At 36.7% G+C, this 25,023-nt stretch overlaps 2 protein-coding genes across 2 annotated transcripts; both read right to left on the reverse strand.

Moving 5' to 3' along the window:
* Positions 1-13,355: 13,355 nt before the first annotated feature.
* On the reverse strand, positions 13,356-16,844 carry LOC149169786 (uncharacterized). Its single transcript, XM_089425341.1, has one exon. The coding sequence runs from the start codon at positions 16,842-16,844 to the stop codon at positions 13,356-13,358; it is 3,489 nt and encodes a 1,162-aa protein (XP_089281467.1).
* Positions 16,845-16,890: 46 nt separating this feature from the next.
* Positions 16,891-17,631, reverse strand: LOC149169787 (uncharacterized). The gene has a single exon (XM_089425342.1). The coding sequence runs from the start codon at positions 17,629-17,631 to the stop codon at positions 16,891-16,893; it is 741 nt and encodes a 246-aa protein (XP_089281468.1).
* Between the last annotated feature and the right edge of the window lie 7,392 nt (positions 17,632-25,023).

Genomic DNA, 25,023 nt, shown 5'->3' on the forward strand with positions numbered 1-25,023 from the left:
GGGCTTAGAGTGTTGTGGTGACTTGGCATTTGCAAAAAATTCTTCTTTTAATTGTTGTCCTCATTCCTTGAAATCATCACCCTTCATAATTTGACTTTTCAACATTGCATGAGTTAAGGAGTGAGTTGAAATTAGCTAGTTGAAGGGAGCTGAGACTGTTGACCCATCCTCAGCTTATAAAACCTCATTTCTCATGCATTGACAACAAATTTCTAACTATAATATGCTCAAGAGAAGAGGTCAAGAATATTGCATACCTATACCTACCTGATGGTTGTTGGAGAGACATAAATGCTACTGTTGAGTGGATGTTGTTGTGCTTCTCATGACTTAGGTACATCTTCTTGACTGCCTTTTTCTTTTTGGTTGATCTTATTTTGCTGATGGTTTGTCTTCTTGTTGATGTGCAGGTGATGGCTTCCTCTGTTGCTGCTGAGAACTAGAGGAGTTTCATTGTGTCTGTAGTTATGCTTCTCCTCTTTCAATCATGGTGTTGAAGGTTAGGCCTAGAGCCCACTATTACTTCCAAATAGGCTACCCCCTTTTTTTTTTTAATGTTTGTGTCCTTTCTCTGTTGGAGGGTAAATAGGTATTGGAATGAGGGAAGATGTGGCCATAGAGTGACATGGTCATGATGGGTGTTGGCTGAGATGTGGTGAATTCAATGTTATTTTTTCCTATCCCAAAACAGGCCAACATCATAATTTTTCCATCGGACTGTCTTTCCTATAGATTTTCAGAACTTCCTGTAGTACTACAGGAAACTCCTGTAGTAATTCAGGACAACCTCTTGTAGTAGAATTTTTTTGTCCATATATCCCAAATGGTAGAATGGATTTACCTGAAACTTTCTGAGCATGTTTTTATCATCATTATGCACCTCCCAAAAAAATAAATAAATTGGTCAATGGATGCACAGGTCTCGAGAAAAAATAAAAATGGCTGAAGGTTATGGAGGTTGATTTCTTGGAAATTGTGGATTGGAATTTGCTGAAATTTTTTGGACATGTTACAATCATCCATATGCATCTCCACATGCAAAATTTTTTAAATGGATGCATGGTTTTCAAGTTATGGCAAAAATAAATTTCTGCTTTATGTATTTTAGTTTCCTGTAGTAAAACAGAGCCTTCTTGTAGTTGTTTAGGACAACAAACAAACTAAATGGGAAAAGCTTGAGAATGATGGGTGGATTGTGGAAATAGATGAGGGTGATGGATTTTCATGGCCTTGGCCTTGTTGGAGCATTTGAGCAAAGGAGGAGAAAGTCAAAATTTGACTTCTTTTGACTAGGTTTGACCTATTTTTCCTTCCTTTGATGGCAACTTGTTTTTGTTCCTTGTAGATGTTGGAGAGAAACTACATTCATCAAAGATATTCATGGAGCAAGGATTTTTTTATTATTATTTTCTCCTTTTTTTTCTTCTAGGCCCACTAGTCGCCTCAAGGAGGTTTTCAACTAGTAGGTCTGCCTAGGCGCCTTAAAGGAGGATTTCACCTAGGATCTTTTTGTTTTTTGTTTTTCTTCTTTTTTCCAACCCAATGACCACCTCATGGAGGTTTTCAGTAAATGAGCCAATCGAAGGTACCTCCAAGGAGGTTTTCACTTGAATTTTTTTTTTTTCTCTTATTTTTCATTTTTCATTTTTTTACCCTACCCTACTTGAAAAACAAAATCACTTTCAAGTATAAGAATACTTCCAATGGAGCCATGTGCACATCAAGATAACAGACAAACTGATGTGTAGGCTTGCAATATATGATTTGACATGTACTTGGATTTCAAAGACCAAATGATTTGACTTTGAAAGGATCAAGCATAGTTGAAGAAGAAAGTGATGCTCCATCTTGTTGATTTTTTGGAACCAAACCTCAATATAATTTGATGTCCTTGGTTTTCTTGTTTATCTGGATCATTCTTCATATATTCTTCTACCATGACCTCCAAATGTTCCTCTTTTTGTTGATTGTTCTCTTGAATACATTGAGGATTTGATGGTAACCATGAGGGAGGTTTCTCAATCTCTTTTTTTGATGTCTTCTCTTCATCAAGTGCAACCCATGATTCTTTGGTCTTCTCATTTGAATCTTCTTATTTTGGATGTGGTCCTTCAATGATATCAAGATAATCTCTTTTTTACAATGCTCTTCCTAAGCTATGGTGAATAACATTGAGCTCAAGAGGAGATGTTTAGAAGTGTTGTACCTCAACATTGTAAGTGGGTTGAACTACTTCAATGTGTGGGTTTGGAAATGGTAGTACAAGTAGTTGAGTGGGAGTGGATATTTGAGATGGATGTGATTGGGGTTATGGTTGTGGCGGAGGTGAATGGTAGGGAAAAAAAGAGTTGGGTATGGAGGATATTGAGGAAAATACTGAGGATATTGTGGATGACTCCCATAAGTTCCTTGTCAACCTTGTTTCCAAGATTGGTTTTGGGGTTGAGATGGCCAATGTTGTAAAGGGAAGGGTGTGCTCAAATTAATTTGATATGGATGTGCATAAGCTTGAAATTGTGAATTAGGATCTTGCACCATACTAGGTTGGCTAGGCTGCCATGGCCCTCTTGGAGCTACATAACATAGCTACATTGGAAATTGACTTGCTCCATTGTTATCTTGATAAACTTCCTTCAACCTTGGTAATGATGGACAATATTTAACATTATGTAATTTTGCATGGATAACACAAATATTAGCATCTTCTTTTTCTTGATCTTGCATTCTTAAAATTTCTACTTGTTTGGTTAGATTGCTAAGAATTTTTGTTTTAAAATCATCAAACAAATTTCCAAGTTTAGCTTGACTTGCTGATCTTGATGTTGATTTACTTACTCTTTCCCTTCCTCTTGATATGTGTTTTCATGTTTCACAATTTTCTTCAAATGATAGTTGGTATACATCACCTCCACTCATGCGATCAAGGAGATCAATCCACTCATCCCTAATTGTTCTAAGTAAGAGGGTTTTTAGTGTGTCAGATCCTAAATGATGTAGTTTTTCCCTCTTAAGATTATACATGAACCTTTCTATTAGATCCTCTAGAAGATCATCTCCTCTTTGATTCATTCTAAATATTTCTTCTTTAAGATCACAATCTTTATATTATTCTAGAAGTATCTTTTGCTTATCATTCCATGATCTTATTGAATTAGTCCCTAAACTCATGAACCATTTAAGAGCTCTATCCTTCAATGTTGCTGGAAACAATCTCAATTTTTGAATGTTCAATAAGTAACCATAATATCTACAAAGGATTTCAAATTAAAAGAGAAAGGTTTCTAGATCTTCTGACCTTATACTATGAAATTTTGGAAGAAAAGATGGAGGGATGTTCTTCATGTTGACACTAACATCAGTATCTTGAATGGGAAATCTGAGAGGATCTTCCTCATTGTCATAATATTCATCCATTTCTTCTACATTCTTTGCCATATTCTTCTTCTACCTGCAAAAGTGAATAGTGATGTGGTTTTTACTACACCATGTGATCAAATGGAGGGGTGGGTTGGTGTTGGAGAAATTTTGTTTATGTTTTTATGATTGAATGAAAACTATAATGCAATGCAGTTTTCTACTTTTGAAATTAAATATGCCTAATGCAAATATTTTTTTGTCTTTTTCACAAAGTAAAAAGAAATGAATCAACTAGGGAAGAAAACAATGCATACTTTGACACCTCCCTAGAAATGGTGCCAAAAAGTGATGAGCCTCGGTATTGCAACAAGAATGCTGCAACTCCCAAGGCTACTGACTTTAATTATCAACCCGGTGTTTGTAAAAAATTAAGAGGTATCGTCACTATATGTGCAGCATACAATGTGTCCTTCCTTTGCTGTCATGAGAGAAAAGAAATGTTGCCTATTTGTACGAATGAAAGACTAAATTTAAAAATTCTTGTAAAGTAACATGAAATCCTCTATCTACTTATTAACACACTTTGTTTGCAAAAGAACCCTATTTTAACCCTATTTGTCACATGTGACGTTTTAACTAATCTAAGCATGAAATCTGATCTATAGAGTACTAACTGATGTGTGCATGTGTAAATATAAAATAACTCATTTTTTAATCCTTTTGCTTTATAAATGCAAATGCTAATCTTTCCTTGTTCTTTGGAAGGGGCGACAGGTATTAAGGAAGAGGGTTAAAATGGTCTTGATGGCATGGAGGTAAAGTAGAGGCCTAATCCCAGCTTCAATTATGATGTTTCTCAATTCAGGCTCAAAACAGGTTGCTACAGGATTTCCTACACGATGTACTAGTTCTCATACAAGATCCCCTGTTTTACTATAGGATGTTACTGATTTACTATACAAAATTATAATTCATCAAATGAACAAGAAAATAAAATCCAAATTGAATGGGACAAGTTTCTTTATTGACTAGGATGTATTAGGTCTCCATTCCAAGTGGAATCACTCAAAAAGACATTTGCTAACCCATGCTAAAAAATAGCAGAAAATTACTAGTTTAAAAATTAGAAATTTGAGAACTAGTGAGCTAGTAAATCCATCAAATATCTAACCTAATCAAGTGAAAATGCAACGAGGTAAATGTTTTTATTAAATAGAATGTTTTTTATTATCTAATACAAGTGGAATCAGCTTGATTGAAGCTCGTTATCATGCTCTAAAAAATAATAGAAATTTATTGCTAGTTGCCACAAAGGAGTTCCAAAAATCTAGATTTGGGAATAAGAAGACTAATCCAAGTAGCTCAATGATTACTATGACCTTCCAAATATTTTCCAAGGATGAAATTATGCTTGTTATCCTGCAAAAGAACATACATAAACCATTTAACTCAATCCTACAACAATAAATCATTAATATTAAGTGCAGAAATAGAAAGAAATAAAAACAAGAGATGCATGTGAATTAGAAGTGAAAAGAAGGAAAGAAAATGATACAAAAGGGCTCTGAGGCTCCTAGGATGGCCAAGCCCAAGGAAACTCAAAGAATTATGGAGGAGAACAAGATTTAGAAGCTGAACATGACACCAATCTTCATTATTTTCATCAATACAATTACATCCCTGGAAGAAAATACAATGGAACTGCAGAAATACGAGTTCTCTCAACAAGAACACTAATAAAAATCTATCCCTAGAGGAAAATTCGACTTGGTAATTATAAAAAATGATTAGGAATCATTCCCAATGAAAGGAGGAATCTTTCCCCACCAAAATCCCTTGATTAGTGGATCTGGTTCCCAATAATAGGAATCTGCAATAAATGGCAAGGAATACATTCCTAGATTTTATCAATCATTGGAGTTCCACAATATGTGCCATAATTCCATAATATCTTATTTATTTATTATTTAATATTGATCCTCCTGTAGTAGGGAGAAAGTTCCTAAATTATCTCCTCCTCCAAATCTTCATAATCTGCCCAATATTCTCATAATATTCTACAAAAATAAATAATATTAGGCACAAATAAGCAATTATTCATAAGCCTTCCTAATGAATATATTAAATTTCAAAATACATTATATAATGCAAAAAGAGAGGTTTAATGTGCTGAAGGATGGTCGTAGGCCTTAATTTATGTTTAATTTAGAGGCATGGGCCTTAATTTATGTCTAATTTAGAGGCCCATCACCAAGTGCCTATGGGAAAATAGGGCATACACGAGGGGTGACACAATGGGTGAAATGATGGGAAACTGAATGAGTGAAGTGAACCGAGGGAGTCGTGTGCATGACAAGGGTGTGCGCCCACACCAAGGTGTTGCGCACTATGCCCAAAGGCGGCTTGTATGACATGATGATGAGTGGACGAGTTTGGCACGCCGAGTGGACTAGGAAAGTTGGGAAATGGGTGAACCGAGCGACACATAAGTCGGGAAGACGTGAAAAATAAGCAAGGAAAAGATGTACAAGTGGTCAGGTGGACAATGAAATATGAGTGAAGCAATCGACGAGAAAATTCATAGTGTGACGTGTACAATAAGGAAAATTACCACACCTTAGGTGCACCCAAATGAAGGTGGGCACCCATGGGGTTGTCATGTGCTAGGCACGCCAGGGTACCTACCCAGCATGGGCACCCATGCGACGAGTTGGTGGGTCGACTATAATTGGCAAGGGGCACTCACAAAAAAGAGGTAAGGTCATCCCATGACTGACCATGCCCACTCAAAGTGGCGAAAAATGAAGTATGAACCAAAGTGCAACCATGGGGGTGTCACATGCACAACATGGAGGTCAGTGCCCTGGGCACTCCCATGGGAAAATAGGGAGTGCACGATAGACAACACAATGGGTGACACGATTTGTTGCTCTAATACCAGGAGGTGTCACCATTATTCTCATCATCGTCATCATCATCTGAAAGTGTTTTTAGTTGATTTTGCAATTTATTTCTTTGTAGTATCTATTCTTTACAAGTTTCAGTGAATTGATTTCCAGATGGATGCAAAATTCTCTTGAGCTAGTCGTGATGTGACTTGAGAATGGGGCCAATGTTGAAATTTTTTTAGTTTATGCTCGTATGCATTGAAATTTGACATGGTTATGGTACATGCATGAATTGATGATATGGGAGGATTTTGAGGCTTAAATACGACTCACAGAAAGAACTCAAAAATCAAATTCTTGAATTGTATATAATTACTCAAGCAATTAATTATAAACCCATTGCAAAATGTATAAAAGTAATTTTAGTAAAGTGTATAAGTTAGTAATATGTTTTGAATTATTATTATTTTCTAAAATGATTTTTCACCAAGTGGATAAAATGAACAATATGTTTTGAGTTATTATTATTTTCTTGTTATATTTTAAACAATTATTCCAAACATGTTTCATTCCATTCATCACAATGTTAAGTATTTTTTAAGCTTCTCTTCAACCCCATATATCTTATTCTTTGTTTCTACTTCTTTTGGTTTCATGCCCACTTGGACATTTTTTTGACTCAATAGGTTCCTTGACATCTATCCTCCACCCTTATAGCTTTTATCCTCTCTTCGTTCTCTTGGTCATTGGGAAAACCTAGCAAAATTGCATTCATCATAAATTTATATAGATTGAGTTCCATAGGCTTAATTCCCACCCAAACACACATGCACTTTATGATTTGGAACTCTCACTCCCAACTCTCTTATGTCACATCACCCTTTAGACCACCTATAAACTTCTAGATATATTTGTTTCTCTACTACCGGGAGGCGTCTCCATCGCCATCATCATCATTTGAAAGTGTTATCAGTTGATTGTATAATTTATTGTTTTTCACTATCTATTCTTTTCAAGTTTCATTGAATTGATTTCTAGAGGGTTGCAAAAGTCTCTTGAGCTAGTCATGATGTGACTTTAGAATGGGGGATTTGCCACATATCATACCAAATTCAAATTCAAATTCAAACTTGGAAACTATGCTTATGATATGTTAAATTGACTCGTGCATGTTTAAGATATTTGTCCATGGCAACAAATCGGCTTATAATGGTCTCCTTGTTGCTTTATCTCCAAAAGCCCAATATATGTTGAAATAGTGGAAAAATTTCTAGTGAATTGTTGATATCCAAGCATTGTAGATACAAATTTGGATTAGGCTATGAGTTTAGATTCTTACTTGCTTAGTGAATGTCTTCTTTCTACTTGACCCGCTCATCATAAATCACCTTTCATAGTGGACAAGTTGGACTAGACATCACATGTTCCATTCATGTGGCCTAAGAAATCCTCCCATTTGAATGATGGGCACTACAATGCCTTGGAAACAATAGTTTCATTGGTTGCGTAGTTGATGTTACTTGGAAATGAGAACATGGTATTTCATGGAAAGATATTTTGTATACATTTAGAAATCAACTATGACAATGCTTAACCATATAAACCCTTTTTGAACCTAGACTTGTGTGACTAGTAACTTCTTTCTCTTTAACCCACTCATCGATAACCTTCATTGTGGACAAACTCAACATCATATCTATATCTATGAAATATATGTGTGTATGTGGTAAAAATGAATTACATAGGAATTATGAATTATAATGAATTATAATATGGAGTGTATATATATGACGTAAACAAAAAAAAAAAAAAAAAAATCATTATAATGAATTATATTATTATTATTTGTTTATAATAATATAATTCATTATAATTAAAAAAATAAATAATTTTTTTACCACATATATATACACTCTAGATTTTAATTTTGGTTTATCGATATTTGCTTCTCTTCATCATGTGCACTCTTATAAACCCTAAGTGTTTCTTGGTGCCTCCTCCCTACATTTGATTCTTGCAAACCCGACTCCTCCCTACATTCGATTCTTGTAGACCATGAGAGTTTCTCAGTGCCTCCTCCCTACTTTCGATTCAACGTTCCCTTCCCTGCAATATCGACCCATCTATGACCTAATCCTGACCTTGTTCTTCATCATTTTACCAAGGCATTCAATCATTCATCGAAGGTAGGGCTTCTTGAGGAAATTAGAAGGCGGTTTTAAGGGTTCAAAGTAATTCAATGAAATAGTAAGTCTCTTAAACACCTACAAATCTAGGGTTTTCACATTCTTCACAATGTTGTCCTTCTTATTTTTGAAACTAGAGGAAGACTTATACGTTGCCCCATTGATTGTTACATTGGACTTGAATTTCAAGAGATGATTTTTTCCCTCATTTACAGTGGTGTAGATGGGTAATGGCATAAATTTCTTCTGTGCATATTCTTGAAAAAATGGAGATAGTCCCTATGGACAATAATTGTTTGTGTCATTTTAGCACTGTAACATGTTCTCGCTAATATAAGACCTCTTATTGAAACAATACCAGTGAATGGGAACTTCATGTCGATGTAGGTCCCTTGAATAACTTCTTTGGGGGTTTTAAATCCAAGACCCACATTCTTCCAAAACTTGTTGCCACCTTTTCTAGGTCGTTTCCCCTTCCTAGACTTCTTAGAACTGAGAAAGACTTTTGGTTTCTTTAGAAAATATCTCTCAGTCTATTCTACAATGGTTGTAGGAATTCAAGACTTCTCACTTCATATATTTAATGCCCCGACTGCTCCCACTCCTGCCTAAGAAGTTCTTTTTTCCACAAGAAGTTCTTTCTTCTGTGCATATTCTTGTAATGTTGGAGCTTTATTTTGGAATATGCATTTTGACCATGATACAAGCCTGGGTAATATGGTTCCTTTGTTTTTTGGAGACCAATATTATCTTAGTGGAGAGAACAATGCATATTCACATATCCCCAATGATAATAGATAATTGTAGACGAAACTCCAACTGGCCATCTAGGGGAATAATATAGCTAACTAATTTGCAGGTGTGTTATAGACCCCGCTAGTTGTATGCCACTGCATTTTTACCTCCATATATCACTTCTTTGGAAATGGCTCTAAGGTGTGCATAAAATTAGGAACCCATATTTGAATAGGAATCTCCTCGGGTATTTTTTTCAATAAAACAACTTGTGATTTACTATGTTGAAATACAAGTTTTATCATAGATTATTTTTCAAGCATACCTAATTAGATATGGGATAAAGTCGTTCATTCTTTATTTGCATCTCTAGTGCTATGAGAAAATAGATGGTCAATAGATAGAAATGTGGGTGAATTCTATATTGTAATTATGTGCTTTGGAATTTGCTAAATATGTGCCCTATTCATCATGATTTGCATGATATGTACAAGAAGTAAAATAATTGTCTACTAGCTTGCTTATACTTACTATTTGTAAAGTGCATCTCAAGTGATTGAAGCCCTGATTTTCCATGGGCCTGACTGGTTGTAGAGTTCTCAGTAATGGGTAGAAGGTGCAGAATGTCATGCTTATAGGCATTGTTGATAGACAAACTTCCACACAACATGTAAAATGTATTTACTGATAGGTTATGTGATACCATCTTCTTAATAAACCTTGCTATTTGATCCTTTACTTACTAAGAACATGGGATTACTAGTGTTATTTTCATCTTGTTTTCTTTTTGTTTACAGGATATTTCAGTTTCCGGAAGATCAATCTCAATTTTGTCAAGTTGTTTAAACATGATACAATGATATAGATCACTTATAACTTTGGTGTTTTACCATTTTTAAGGAAAACATTTAAGAAATTTACTTTCAATTATGACATAGACCAATTGATTTTTAGATCATTTCAAGCCTTTTGGATATGATTTAAACTTAGAATCTCCTTATGGAAGCCCAGTTTATATGGCCCTATGATTTACATTGTTGCATCTATTTCTCGTATACATTAAGATCTATCAAACAAGAGTTAAAGGAATCTCTCAAAAAGATTAGCCAAATAATAAGAGATCAAAATAGTTGGAACTAAAATTAATTGAAAAAATCATGAAGGCTAAGATTTTAAAGAAATGGACCGTCAAATTTTTTTTGTTTATATGAAAGTTGCTTGTTCTCATTATTATAGTGATTATAATACTATGATTTCAAAGAACTCTTATTTAATATTTCCAAGCCTTCCATGTTGCGTTCATTGCCTATGTCTTCCATGTCAGACTCAGGATGAATTTATCCTACAAAATAGTAACACACTTAAATCTGACACTGGTGATAAAGCTAGGTATAAGGTCAGACCGGGTCATTGGAAAAATCCTTATTCCCATCTCTCTGGAAGTAAGTAACTTTGACTACATCCTTAGCAGCACTGGAAACTTTTGCGTCATATGTAGGTCCATATTTTATAGGTTCCTTTGTTCTATTTCTAGATTGAAAGAAACAGTTTAAAAGTCAAGGCTATGTGCTAGTTTGTGCATTTTTTGTTGCAAAGTTATTAGGAGCCTTGTCATAGTGATAAGGGAATTTCATAAAAAACCATTTAGCTTCATGGTTCACGCAGCATTGAAAATTATTATATACAAGAAAGGATTGTTGCTTTCTAATCAATCAAGGCAGAAGCATACAAGCAAAAATATTATCAACTCCATGAGTATAGATGTTCAGAATGTTAGAGCTTTTTGTTGGCATATGCATGTTATACATTCTTTTGTTTGTTACTATGTCACTACTTAGACAAAATGCTATGATGATATTCTATATGTGGCTAGCACTACACTTTATTTTTGTAATAACGAGATGTCTAGTTTTCATGTCATGACTTTATTTCTTAAGAGGAACCATTTTCCTTTGTTATTGAGGCCTCTTATATTCCATGATATAAGTCACATATTTCATCGGGCAAGGTATGGATCAAATATTTATCTAAAAGTGCTTAATTTGTCCTAAGAGTGAATACATGAATATGGCTAACAGGGTTTTAGTGAAACGTGGTGATGAAAATTTAACTTTTTTCATATTTTTAAAATTTTGAAGCCCTTAAATCTCATATACACCTTGTGAATTTTGATGTGTAATGAAAGAACAATTTGTGGAGAATTTTATTGTGTTTAGGGGTTTTGAAAGGTTTTTTTATGAAAAAACATTATTCTTGTCAGGGAAGAGGTTCTTGATCCAAGCATGTGTCCCTCTTTAGATGATGAGGATGTCTAACTAATAGGATACTTGGATGAATCTCTCTCCAGGGGCCATATTTTCTTATAGTTAGTTATCATAATTATGTCATCTCAAATCTCAAAAAATCACTCTAACAATGATACAGAGTTGTATCCTAGTGAGATGATAGAGACAAGTAAGTATTCTCTGAAAATTCCTAACATTTCCACTCATGGATTTGGAATTCTACATCCACCATCATTTGAGATTAATAATAGGCCTGAGACCTCTCATGTGTCACTTATTCCTTTCTTACCACCCTTAATATTCCTTAAAACTTAAAACTAAAACTATTCATCTATATAATTATAACATTATAATAATCAATTAATTGATTGAAGTTAATAGTGCATCATTAATGACTATTAACTTCATTCTTTATCTTATAAAAATGATATCATAAAAATATTTAATCATTAATAATAAAAAATAGAATACAATATTAATTAGCCCTAACTATAACATTTATATATCCCCTAACAGTTATTATCTATATTATTAAACAATTCTTATATCATTAATTAGTATTATTATTAACTCTATTAATTATAATTATCATTATAACTATAAAGTTAATAATAATAACTAGCTTTTTTTATTTATTTTTAACAAGTTCGGTTGCTATATATTAGTTTGAAAAAAAGAGGGAGGCATCTTGCCATACATTAAGTGCTTCTTGAGCATTACGGATCCAAGGGAATACAAAATAGTTCCAATCCTTGATCCTGATCCTATTTCTTCTAGCTATAAGACATCTTTTGCTACTATAGATTCGTACAAACTGGAAACACCAAAACTTACAACAGCAACACATTACTAATCAATTTCTATGTGACTGATCTTTCGCGCTGTAGAATCCTCCGGGTTCTGGTCAGCCTCGTTCGGTTTTGCGCTGGAGGAGGATGAAGCTTCTTTGTATTTTTTCTCCATCATATACCTGAGGATTGTTATTGATTCTTCAGCATGAGCGCATCTGTTACTAAGATCGCTGAACTGCTCGTGCAAAGAGTGAACTCGGTGAAGGAATAAGTTCATCTCGGCACGGTATTTGTCATGAAGGATTCTGCACTGCTCATCAAGCTTTGTTTCCAGATTCCGGATTTGTTCAGCCTGCCTAGCCTCTATGCTGCGTACTTGGTCTTCCAAAGCCCTTTGTTGCGCGCGCACTTCCTCAAATTCTGCCTGCAGATCGCGGCAGTGGAAACATTGTTCAGGGCGCTCCATAGGATCCGCTTCTCTGATATAAAGACTTTGCTGGATTAGCTCGCTATTCTTGACTGCAAGCACCTCTCTGGTGCAGAAACTTTGGAGTTGTTTCTTGGCACTGGTGCTGCGCTCTGTATCCCCAGGAATCTGAAGATCGACGCCTCTTGCAGAAAGAAATGAAGCTGCTTGAAATAAATCTACTCTAAGGGGGAGGATTCCATCACAAATTGCCTCACTAGAATGAAGGAGACTGAGTCGCTGTCTGGATATAAATAGCGCGTCTGTGCAGTTGGGGCGGGAGCCATCCTGAGAGATATTTCCAAAATTGGTCCACACAGCCCAATGCATATCTGATTTGGAGCAGATGGTCTGTCTGGCGGGACGATTTCTTCTTGCAGTTCGATGACTTCCCACACTTCGGGCAGATTTTTCAATCCATTTTCTGAGTATATTCTCGTCTACCTTGCCAGCTCTGTACAATGCGGTTTGACTGTAATCGTGTGAAGCATGGGAACGGTTGAAAAAGGAGGGCTGAGCTGATTGCCCGATCTGGTTCCTAATACTGATCCTTGCTTCCTTATCTAAACTGTCCTCTGCTCTGCTGATTTGCCTGCAGTTGCGGATTCTATTGGTTGCGGTGCCCCATACTTGAAATGGATGCGTAATCATGGCAATAGGTGGGTAGACAGGATGTCGTTGCAGCTGAGGTGGCCTTTGGGGCGGTCACAGGCCTTGTTGGCATAACTGTCAACATCTTTGTTGAGGCCACGCAAAATATGGTAGTAGTTGACCTCCTCCATCATGTCGTTGAGAATCTGATTTCTACTGATGATTTGCTGCAATAAGGTGTTTGGTGAAGTCTGTCTATGCACCATGAGCCGAATTATGATTGCAGAATCGCCGAAGATGGTCGCCCTTTTAATTCCTAGCCTGATCAATTGCGTGAGTCCTTGGAACAGGGCCAATTCCTCGGCCCTGTTATTTGATAATTCGCCCATCCCCCATTCAAAATGAAGAATTGGCTCACCATTAGTGTTGCGTATAAGACCTCCTGCCCCTCCTTTGCCAGGGTTTGACTTTGAAGCTCCATCGAAAAACATATGAAACCTGTTGCAGTTGCTCAGCCATAGAGCAAATTCTTCTTCTTTGAGTCTCAATTTCCAGCCATTACTTGTATCATTCTGCTGTAAATTCTCTTTTCTCGTTGCCTGGGCACTGATAAGGCTGCCATGCCCATAGATGAGCAGATTTCTTTCTTCGACACTTAAGTGGGTGGCCTCAATCTTGCCTTGTATGCGGGTGGTGATTGCTTCCACCGCTAAACTCTTGGCTTTGTGGCATATAACTCTTAAATTGTGTCCTTTATCTTGAAAAACCTTGTTATTTCTGGCCAACCATATGCACCAAACAAGAGTTAACGGAATTGTGTTCCATATTCTTTGAGTTAGTTTGCCCTTCTTACCTTTCCAAGGGCAATTTTTCTTCCAGCTGTGAACAGTTTCAACTATAGATGCCTTTGGTTCCCAGGCAACCTCCCCTATTGAGGCCATATCTTTCCAGCACTTCTTTGCGACTTGGCAATCAAGGAACAAATGTTGCATTGTTTCTTCAGCTTGACAACAATTTGGGCACCTGGAGGGTCCCAATATGCCCCTTTTTTTTAAGTTTTCTGCTGTTAGAATCTTTCCTTTCAGGAGGAGCCAGAAGAAAAATTTAACTTTAGGAGGGGCTTCCGCCTTCCAAGCCAGTTTCCAATGGATCCAGATGACCTGTGGATAAGCGCTTTCACACAATTGTTGATACCCTGCTTTGGTTGTGTAGAGAGTTCCCGTAGGGTCCCATCGATAGCTATCTTTTATCCCTTTTTGGACCGGAGCTTTACTGTGCAATAGACTCTTTAGAGCTAGGAAGCTTGTTTCGAGATCTCTAGGGTAGTCCGGGAATGACCAGCCTATCCAAGCTTGAGTTTGATTTCCCCACTGCGTTATTTGAGCTAGATTCCAAATTCCTCTGTTATTAAGCCAACTGATTGCTGGGGCTGCTTCTATATTGGACTCTATAGAACACTGGCCTGATATTCTATCAGTAGAGATGCTAATGCTGTCACCTCCCCCGGGTATTTTTGAAGTATGTTGGGCCATAAAGGGGATGATTTTCTTACACAATTTCCAAATATTGGTGCTGTCTCTGCTGGGGACATTGGTGTCCAACAGTTGATGCCGAGTGTTGTTCAGATATTTGGCCTCAAGGACTGTTTTCCACCAAGCTGAGCCCCATGTAATTAGTCTCCAAATAATCTTAGCCCCGAGGGCTAAATTTAGCAGATTTGGGGATCTAATTCCAAGTCCTCCTTTCTCAAGGGGCTGAATAACATTTTTCCAATTAACCAGGTTAAACTTTTTTTTCTCCGACTTTCCTCCCTGCCAGAGGAAGTGTCTGAGAGCTTTCTCCATTTTGTGATGGAAGGCCATTGGAGCTTGGATCAGAGAGAAGCGGTAAATGGGCAGAGAGATCAGGCCTGATTTTAGGAGTACTAGGCGGCCTGCTGGGTTCAGCCACATAGATCCCCATTGCTGAATCTTCCTTTTTATTTTATCAAGAATTCCATTCCAAGTATCGATCTTCAGAGGCCCCATACTGACTGGCATCCCAAGATATGTGAAGTGACTCCAGTCAAGCTTGTGTGAGACTCCAAGAATGTTTGCAATGCTATGTATGGTGTGATTCGTTGCATTCCATCCATAGACACAGCTTTTAACTTGATTAACTTTTCCTCCTGAATAATCCATGAATTGATCTAGTATCTTTTTGAAGCGCCTTGCAATGGTGATTGAAGCACCTCCCATCAAGAGGGTGTCGTCTGCAAATTGGGAGTGGTTGATGTTCTTTGTGCCCTGCTCAAATTGAATGCCAGTTATGAGGCCGACTCTTCGATTGTAATCCAAGGCTTTGCTAAAGGATTCGGCCATAAGAATAAATAAATAAGGGGACAGGGGGCAGCCTTGTCTGAGACCTCGGGAGGATTGGAAAGCAGCACAAGGTCGCCCATTTACCAAAGGGGAAATCCAAGGATTTGAGATGCAAGCTTTGATCATATTTATGAAGGAGGAATTGAATCCCATTTTGTGTAAAACTGCAAACAGAAAGGAGTGTCTGACCCTATCAAATGCATTGGCAAGGTCGAGTTTTAGGACAAAGCCTTTCTCCTTTCGACTTATGCTAGAGTGTATAGCTTCTTGCACAAGGAGAATGGAGTCTGATATGTGTCTATTGGGCAGAAATCCTCCTTGGTTTTCTGAGATTAATGAGGGAAGGTGAGGCTTGAGTCTAGAAGATAGGATTTTAGTAATGATTTTATATGCCGAATTGCATAGGGATATGGGCCGAAATCTTGAGAAGGTAGAGGGCCTGTTCTCTTTTGGGATTAGAGCTAGGTAGGTTGAGTTGGTGAAGCCCCCCAATTTGCCTTTCTGAAGGGACCAGCGAATCATCTTTAGAAGGTCTTTTTTGATCAGATGCCAGTATTCTCTGTAAAAGCTTATTGGAAACCCATCGGGACCTGGAGCTTTGTCCGGATGGAGACTCCAGATTGCTTTTTGAACTTCATCCTCTTCTATTTCTTGCGTAAGCTTGCTGTTCATTCCTTGAGTAACATCTCTAGTCATGTGTTGGAGAAGACTTGAGTAATCCTCATCGCTCTTATCCTCAGATAATAAGTTTTTGAAGTGAGCTGTTGCTGCTTCTTTAATGGAATCTTGAGTATCGTGGCTCTTCCCATCGCTGTCTTTTATTATACTCACAGTGTTTCTTGCCTTCCTGACTGTAGCTTGCTTATGAAAGTATGAGGTATTCTTATCTCCTTCACGCAGCCACAACTGTCTTGATTTTATCCTCCATTTGATCTCCTCATCTCTGGCTGTTTGCCTCAGCTGGGTATACAGTCGAATCTCATCCTCTTTTGTTTGCTGGGTGAGACCTTGCACCTCAATGTTTTGCTGGACTGTCTCAAGGCTTTTTTTTATGTCTTTTTTAATGAGCTCAGGTTCCTGATAGTTAGTCTTAGCCCAAGATTTGAGGGCCTGCCTAGTTTGCTTCAGCTTGGTTTCCCAGATAAAAGCCGGGGAACCCTCCACGTGCTGGGTCCACGCTTGCATCACCGCGTCTCTAGCTGCAGGGATTCGGTTCCATAAGGGAGAATATTTAAACGGGAGGGGGTCCAAGCTGGCTTTGACTGTGCAATGTGAGCGTGATTGGATAGTGGTCCGAGGCGGAGATGTTGAGGATGTCTGACTGACCGGTGGAGAAGGTGGATAGAAAGGCGATGTTGATGAGGAAACGGTCGAGCCTTTCCATGATATTTCCAGCTCCTAGACGCCTGTTGCTCCATGTGTATCTTCTATTCTTAGGTTTTATGTCTACTAGATCTTTCTCCTGCATAATATGCTCAAGCCTGTTTCTGAAGGGATCTGAGCTATAGTTTCCTCCTCTTTTCTCATTGGTGTGCATGACCAGGTTTAGATCCCCTGCAAGAATAATATTGCTGTCATGATCTTCTTCTATGTTTGTGTTCAGAGTATTCCAGCAAACTTCTTTTTCCCTATAGTGGTTCGGTGAATAAACATTGTAAATTTTAACCTCTGCTCCATTGTCCTTACTTTCCAGTTTAACACTGATCCAGTGCTGATGGATTTTGGTGAAGCTGCAAGTCCATCTACTATTGTCCCACATTGTTAGAATGCCACCCGATGCTCCTCTGGCTTCACTGGCGCAGCCACTGTATTGCTTTTGTTGGCTGATTAGTCTGTTGATTTCCGACTGATCTAGTTTCGTCTCTTGAATGAGTATGATTTCGGGTTTTTCACTTTGAATTAGTTCCCTGAGGGCTGCTTTCTTGGAGGGGTGCCCTAGTCCCCTGCTGTTCCAGGATAGCAGCTTCATCATGATTTACCAGTGGTATGGAGAGGTGCCCGCCTCTCTTTGCCTTTATTGTTGTTTTCCTTGTCCGAGTGTCCAAGGATGTAGGATTCGATAGGTGTCTGGGATCCCATTGCTATATCTTTCTGTGCGCTTTCTTCTCTTTGCTGCTTAGCCGATTTCCTGCCAGGTCCATGCTTTTTGGGAATGTCACTAGGCGCACCATGTTCCTTTGATGAACTTCTGGTGATTCTTATGGAGTTGATATCAGGAGAGGGTTGAGAAGATTGAAGGGGAGAGGAATGTGGATGCGGATCAGATGAGAGTGGGTCTTGTTCGGGGTCATCCTCAGAAAGAGAAGCAAAGGGATTGGATGATGGAGGGATGGAGGGGTCCGATAGTCTAGGAGGTGAAGAGGGGATGAGAGGAGGGAGCTGCTGAGAGGATGAGGGTGGGGGCTGATAAGATGAATGAGGATGAGAAGGATGAAGCTGGGAAGGCCCTGGGATTTCAGTTTCTGCTTGCTTCATGGATGGGTTCGTTTTTTTTCTCTTTACCGTCTCCCACTGTCCTTCTTGCTCTATTGAATCTACAGCTATAAGTTTTGGGCATCTATTAGCAAAATGTCCATATTCGTGACATACCTTGCACTTGAAGGGGATCTGCTCGTAGTCCAGCTGTTGAATATGGCACCAGTCATCTACTTTCAGTTTGATTGCCTCTGGTAGTCCGCGTCCCAGATCAACTTCCACACATATTCGCGCACAGGCCTGCATGTTATCCTTGGGTTCACTTCGATCTATATATTTTCCAACCGCGTTCCCTATTGCTTTGACCGAGTCATCTCCCCAGCAGTGAAGAGGGAGATGAGGAAGTCTGACCCAAACAGGAACAACACTTGGAATGTCCAGCTCGGGATCAAAGTCCGGGGTCCATTTGTTGAGGTAGAGTCCTCTGGAATCCATGAAGTAAGGCCCATTTCGAAAGATTAGATCCTTGTCCTCCTTGGTTTCAAAGTGGAAGGTGAAGTATCCTCTGCCACAAAACCTTATAGATATTTTCCCTTGAACCTTGTCTGCCCAGTTACGCTCCACCCATCTTTGCACAGTTTTGGGTGAGGGCCATAACCCTGTAAATTGACCGATTAGTCCTTTCTCTGCTAGCGAGATGGCTGCCATGCGAGGAATAGTCGGGGGCAAATGGACTTCCTGTAACACATCTAGTTTCTTTACAAACTTGGTAGCTGTAGGTCTTGGTCGTTGCTGAGGTAGCGATTTCACCAGGTTGGAAAAGGCTTGTTGCAGGTCCGGATCCCCTCCAGGCGGATCCGGTGGATCCATGGGAAGGATCGTCGAGCAGAGACGCAGTCGCTGAGAGAGGCCGAGGGCCGAGAGCAGGCTCAGGCGCGCGCGCGCAGAGCAGCAGCTAGGGCAAAAAACCTTAATCTTAATCTTATGTACTACTAGCTTTTTTATTAATATTATTAATTAAGCTTTATTATTAGTAATAAAAGAATAATTATTGCAATACTGATAATAATAATATATTATTATTAACTTGATCATTATTGGTAATTTTTTTATTTTTTATTTTTATTTTATTTTATTTTATTTTTATTTTATTTTTTATTTTTTTATACAGAAACAGGTAGTGGATATATTAGAAACTTGGCCTTAATTCCAAAGAGCGGATTACAAAAGGTGAGTCTAATTCCATAAGTGCCGTACAACCTTGCAAGACCGTGACATTTATGTTTAGCTTACATCTCTTTTTAGCTGCTCCTATGCGGTCAATTTCCGAGATTTTCCCAAGATTGTGGATACAAACAAACTGATTTAACAGAAGGCAATAAAACATGACAACTTTCTAAATTAAGGAATTGGTTCCCATATTTCCTGTTCACCTCTAAGCAGGGCTCCAGCCATAAGAAGAGTTGCTTTGTTAGCTTCGGTGTCCGCCTCCTTATTATTGGCTCTCAACACGTGATAGAAGTTCAAATTCTGGAAAGAGTCTCCAAGCTCTGTAATTCTGTGAATTAACCTTGCTAACCTTAGGTCCATTGGCTTAGAATGAGTCACCATAGTGTTAATGATAACCTGAGAATCTCCAATAACATTAGTCTCCCTGATGTTCAACATCTTCAAAATTTGAGACCTCTTGGAAAGTGATTTTTTTCTTTCTTTTGAATTCAGCCTTCTGTGATCCATAATGAATTAAGTAAGAAATTTGATTGGCTCTTTCTTTTTATCCCTCAATTCAATTCCATATTTATTGCATTTCATCATTTCTTTTCTATTTGGATTTGTCCTGACGACGTGTCTTGTTATAGATTCGAAACGTCAACATAAAAATGGCTAATGTGGATATTCCAAATTCTCAGAACTATCAAGTTCTTTTCTTATTAATATAATGATGATTAATTGTGGATGAATCGCTTCTTATTTTTTTAATCTGACATAATGAACTTTCGATATATCATAATATTTACCAAATATTTAACTAGCTAAACTTCCCCTCTTATGTAAAAAATGGAATTTTTTATTGATCTAAAATGTTTCATCAAATTCAAAACTTTGAATTTTTATAGATGAGGTTAGTGGAATAAAATTAGAAATTACATTTATTTGATAAACAGGGTGATAAGGGGAAGGCACTAGCCTCATAATAGTCCACAGATGCTCTTGAGGAAGAGCTTACTGAAGAAGCAATTTTTATGTTCGTCGATCCGATCCAAACAATAAATAAGCTTTGAATGAAAGCAAACAAGAAACTCGGTTCTTTAGTTCTGATTGAGCCACAGACAGAAGAGATAATAGGCCTAGTCAAAATATTAATGCACCAAATTTGTAAGCATGGGGTGATAAACTCATTTAATTATCTCATTTATTTGTTCATGATTTCAATTATCTCATCCTTTATTAAAAAACTCTTTATTTTATAGGATGTTTTGGTGGAATATGATCCTCATGCTGCGACTATGGGGGCCAACATTCGTTGTAGTTTCGATGCTCTTCCTATGAGTGACACATCGGTCATTGATACTAGTACACCCACTTAACCACACATGTCAGGATCTGCACCCCCTAAACAACATATGCCAACATCTACACATGATTTTGTGGATGAAAAGCATGATCCCATTGCATAATTTGGAGTGAAATTTCCAGGATCTTCCCATGTTACTAGCATGAGAACACTATTGATTATATTTTTGGTAAATGAGGATGATTTCCCCATGGAAATAGAGAAACTTCCAGGTATTTAACGATTTTTTAAAATATTAAGTATAATCTAATTGAAATTAGCGTATAGTCTGTGATTATTTTAAATTAAAGATAATATCATTTTGTAGGAAATTATGTATTTTATAGGCATTTGTACGACCTAATCTTGGAAATATTTGGGCCCACCATTTGTACAAACTAGAAATCCCAAAGTTCCAAGCTAAAATATGAACTTTTGAATGAGACAGTTTTCTTGTTCGGTGAGGGTACCTTCAACAAAGCTGGAGTTACCTTGAAGGCAGACTTACATTTAAACTATATACGAGACTAGTATAGGTCTCATTTGGAAAGGAATAGGTCGCATGAGCACCCTCCATCCATTCCAAAGATGGAGTAGAAATTCCTCGTCACAGATGCAAACAAGAAGGCACTTCAGAAAACATGGAAGACACCACCCAAACCAAGAAGGTATGAGGCACTTTTAATAATTTAAATATGATGCTTTATCATCATTGCGACATCTAATTAAATTTTTCAATATTTTAAATATAGGCCCCCAGATACATCTAAAGCCACGATGGCTAGAATAGCTAAACATGGGCATCATCATCTTTGCCTGGGTGGTTACTTAAAACTGGCCACAAAAATTGTAAGTATATAAAAAAATAATTTGCATCCAAATTATAAATTCTTAACAATTTTAATTTAATATCACAGAAGAAGAAAAAATCATGTTCTCATGCAAAATTGCAGGGGTCACAATTCAAAGAGGCTCCCATGGAGGAATACATAAATCTTTCTTTCAAGCATAACTATCAAGTTGTGGTTAAATGTAGGACAAGCTTGGAGCCTTCACAGTCTTCCAACACCCAACCTAAAACTCAGGCAAATAAAAACAACGAATATCATTTATAAATGATTACTTGTACAATCTATTGGTTTAATTTTTTGGCCATAAAGTAGTGTGCTTGATTTCAAAAAGAAGGAAAGAAATGTAGATACAACACATGAGCCTATTAATGGTGGAGTGCCTCTTGAAACTAATTCTTAGTTCAGTACTAGAGGTATTTCATGTTTTATAAACAAATTGTAGTATGGATTACAATTAAAAATATTTTAACGCAAATGGTGTATTAATTATAAACTTTCTTGTTTCTATACCGAAGCATGTATAGGATGAGGCTAGAGAAGAGGAGGAACATATGGCCACATCCGAAATTATTCTGCTTCCCTCCACTACCGAAGCAGGTAAAGAAAACTTTACTATTTTTATTAATAAAACATTTGTAATAATAATAACTATGAATATGAATTTAACATTTCTTTTTATTGCAGTGGATCCTCGGCCCCACTTGTAGCAGCATAGTCGTAAGACTAGGTCAATAACAAGACATACACTAGATCCCACAACAACTGAAGGGGGCCAAGATCAAGAAATCCTTACTAAATACATATTTAAAAATAGAAAGAAACCTAATAAAAAATGACTGCACTTGTTTATTTAGAGCGTGATTCTTTTAGTACCACATTTTCTACTGAGAGATTGAATGCCTCATGGCATGTGTACTTGTAATTGTTGACTATCTTAATAAAAAAGTTATGATTTTTATGTTGGGAAAAAAAAAAGTTGTGCCTTTTCCTCTATGTTTCAGTGATTAAATTGTTCATCTTCATGTGCCCCTTTCAATTACATAATGGTTTCAACTCATGTGATAATTAACTGATCTATCCATTTGAAAAGATCATAATCCATGAAATATAGGATTCTCATTGAAATATACCATTGACTCATTTAGTACTACTAACTAGACCTCTTAACTAGTACTACTAACTAGGCCTCACTTAGTACAACTAACTACGCTTATGTTGCTAAAAATTCTTAAGTGAGAGAGAGTGTGTGTAGTTTAAGGAATAAAATTCATAACTGAGAGGAACATTCATAGTGATTTCAATTCTATTGTCAAACATCTTGTAAGTTAAGGAAACATTTTAATATGTCATGGTTATAATATTGTGGCAAGTTGATCAATGTCAAAGGGAACCAACCTCACACCAGGTAAACATCAATATAGTTGTACATAAAATAATATAACCATGATATTTATTCTAGAGTAGCATTTTATCCATTATAGAGTAAGTCAAATTCATATTTTTAGGTGTCATATAACTAAATGAAAGATTCACTATGCATATGATCAACTTGAGCAAATTCATTCCTTCATCCTTTCAAAGTAACGTTTCTATACAATATGGAATATATATTGATCCTGTCATAATGTTCATTCCAAGAGCCTTCCAAGATGATAAAGTTTTTATAAATTTAAAACCTTTTATATTGGCCATGATATAACATGAAGTTTCTATATAAATTTATACATATGTCAATAGTGGTTTTCTTATTGATATAATGATGATTAATTGTGGATGAATTGCTTGATTTTTTTTAATGTGTCATAATGAATTTTCGAGACATCATAATATTTACGATCAAATATTTAACTAGCTACAATTCCCCTCTTATGTAAAAATGAAATTTTTTATTGATCTAAAATGTTTCATCAAATTCAAAATCTTTGAATGTTTATAGTTGAAGATTGTGCAATAAAGTTACAAATTACATGTATTTGATAAGTAGGGTGATAAGGAGAAGGAACCAACATCATAGCAGTCCACATATGCTCCTGAGGAAGTGCTTAGTGATCCTGATTGGTTTAATGATGATGAGTTTTTCATGTCTCCTGACCCAATCGTAATAGTCAATAAGCTTGTGGTTAGAATGAATGAAGAACTTGCTTGTTTGATTCACATTAGAAATAAAATCCTAATATTAAAGATAGGATCAACATGTTAAACCAACATCTTTAGAGATATCAGGTAATAAACATATTTTAAAGTGATTTTTTTATATCATAAGTTCAATTATGAATGTTTGTTTTTTAACTTTTACATTGTCTAATCAAAAAACATTTTCTTTCTTATATAGTATTTTTTGGCAGAGTTCACACCACAACTTACAGACACCATGAGCCAACTTTCAATGGAAGAGTGTGTCATACATAAGGATCTTGTACCAGAAGAGGACCATAGGGTATCCATTCCAACAATGTCGGCTAGTGCACGAAGTAAAGAAAACTCTAATGTTATTTTCATTAATGAATATTAACAAAAATATCAATTTAACATTTCTTTCTTGTTATAGCTGATGGTCCACCCCTCTTGCGGTAGCCTTGACAACGTCATGAGTACACAACCAAGCCGTCAAAAATTAAGAAAAATAAAAATAAATGATTGTACTAGTTATATCATTAGAAACATCATGTACCATATTATGAAAACACATTTTTTATGATAAAATTTATTGAGATGAAGTATTTTGTGTCTATGATGAATGAATGAATGAATGTTATATGTTAATGAATAAGTGGTATATGTTTCTTTATGCACACGATCTTGTTTCATATTACGTAAACATATATTTTATGATAAAATTTATTGAGATGAAACATTTGGTGGATTTACAAATGAATGAATGAATGAATGTTTGCTATTTATTTTTTATGTATCTTAATGTCTTGATTTCAACTATTTCCTATATAGTAGATAGATTGGGTATTTGGGAATTAAGAGTGATGTGAGGGGGGGCGGGGGAGGAAGGGGCCATGATAGCTTCCACCTTCATGTAATTTGCCCTATTCAGTAGAGAATAAATTAGGATCTAGATAATGTTGGAGAAAAACACCCTCGGTCCAACAGAGCAACAACAAAGTCAATGTTGACTTGGTTGTTGCTTCGTCGAGTGGAGGGAGGTTCAATCCAAGATTAAACTACTCCAACAATTTATTTTCAAAACCAAGAGGAGCTCATTTGTGTATTCATGCACTCAAGTCCTTTTAATTATTATTTATTTATGCAATAAATTTAATATTTGGTCAAATTTAATCTAAGTTTGCCTCATTGGCCTCATGAATTTGCGTAGGACAACTAGTATCAATTCGGATGTTGAAGTGGAACAACTATCTTAAGAAAATAGCTCAAAATGGTAGGGGTTTAGGTGAGACAACAAAATTAGTTTGATATTTGTGTTGTATGTTTTGGCTGAGTGGGATTTACATAAAGGTTTATAAGATATAAGAAACTTTTCCATGAAAAAAATTCATGTAGAATTTGTCTTTCTTTGACAATTGTGTTTGTATTT

This window comes from Pinus tabuliformis, chromosome 4_2, assembly GCF_031772625.1.
Source record: "Pinus tabuliformis cultivar Carrire ecotype Pingquan chromosome 4_2, CPIR1, whole genome shotgun sequence".
Taxonomy (NCBI): Eukaryota; Viridiplantae; Streptophyta; class Pinopsida; order Pinales; family Pinaceae; genus Pinus; species Pinus tabuliformis.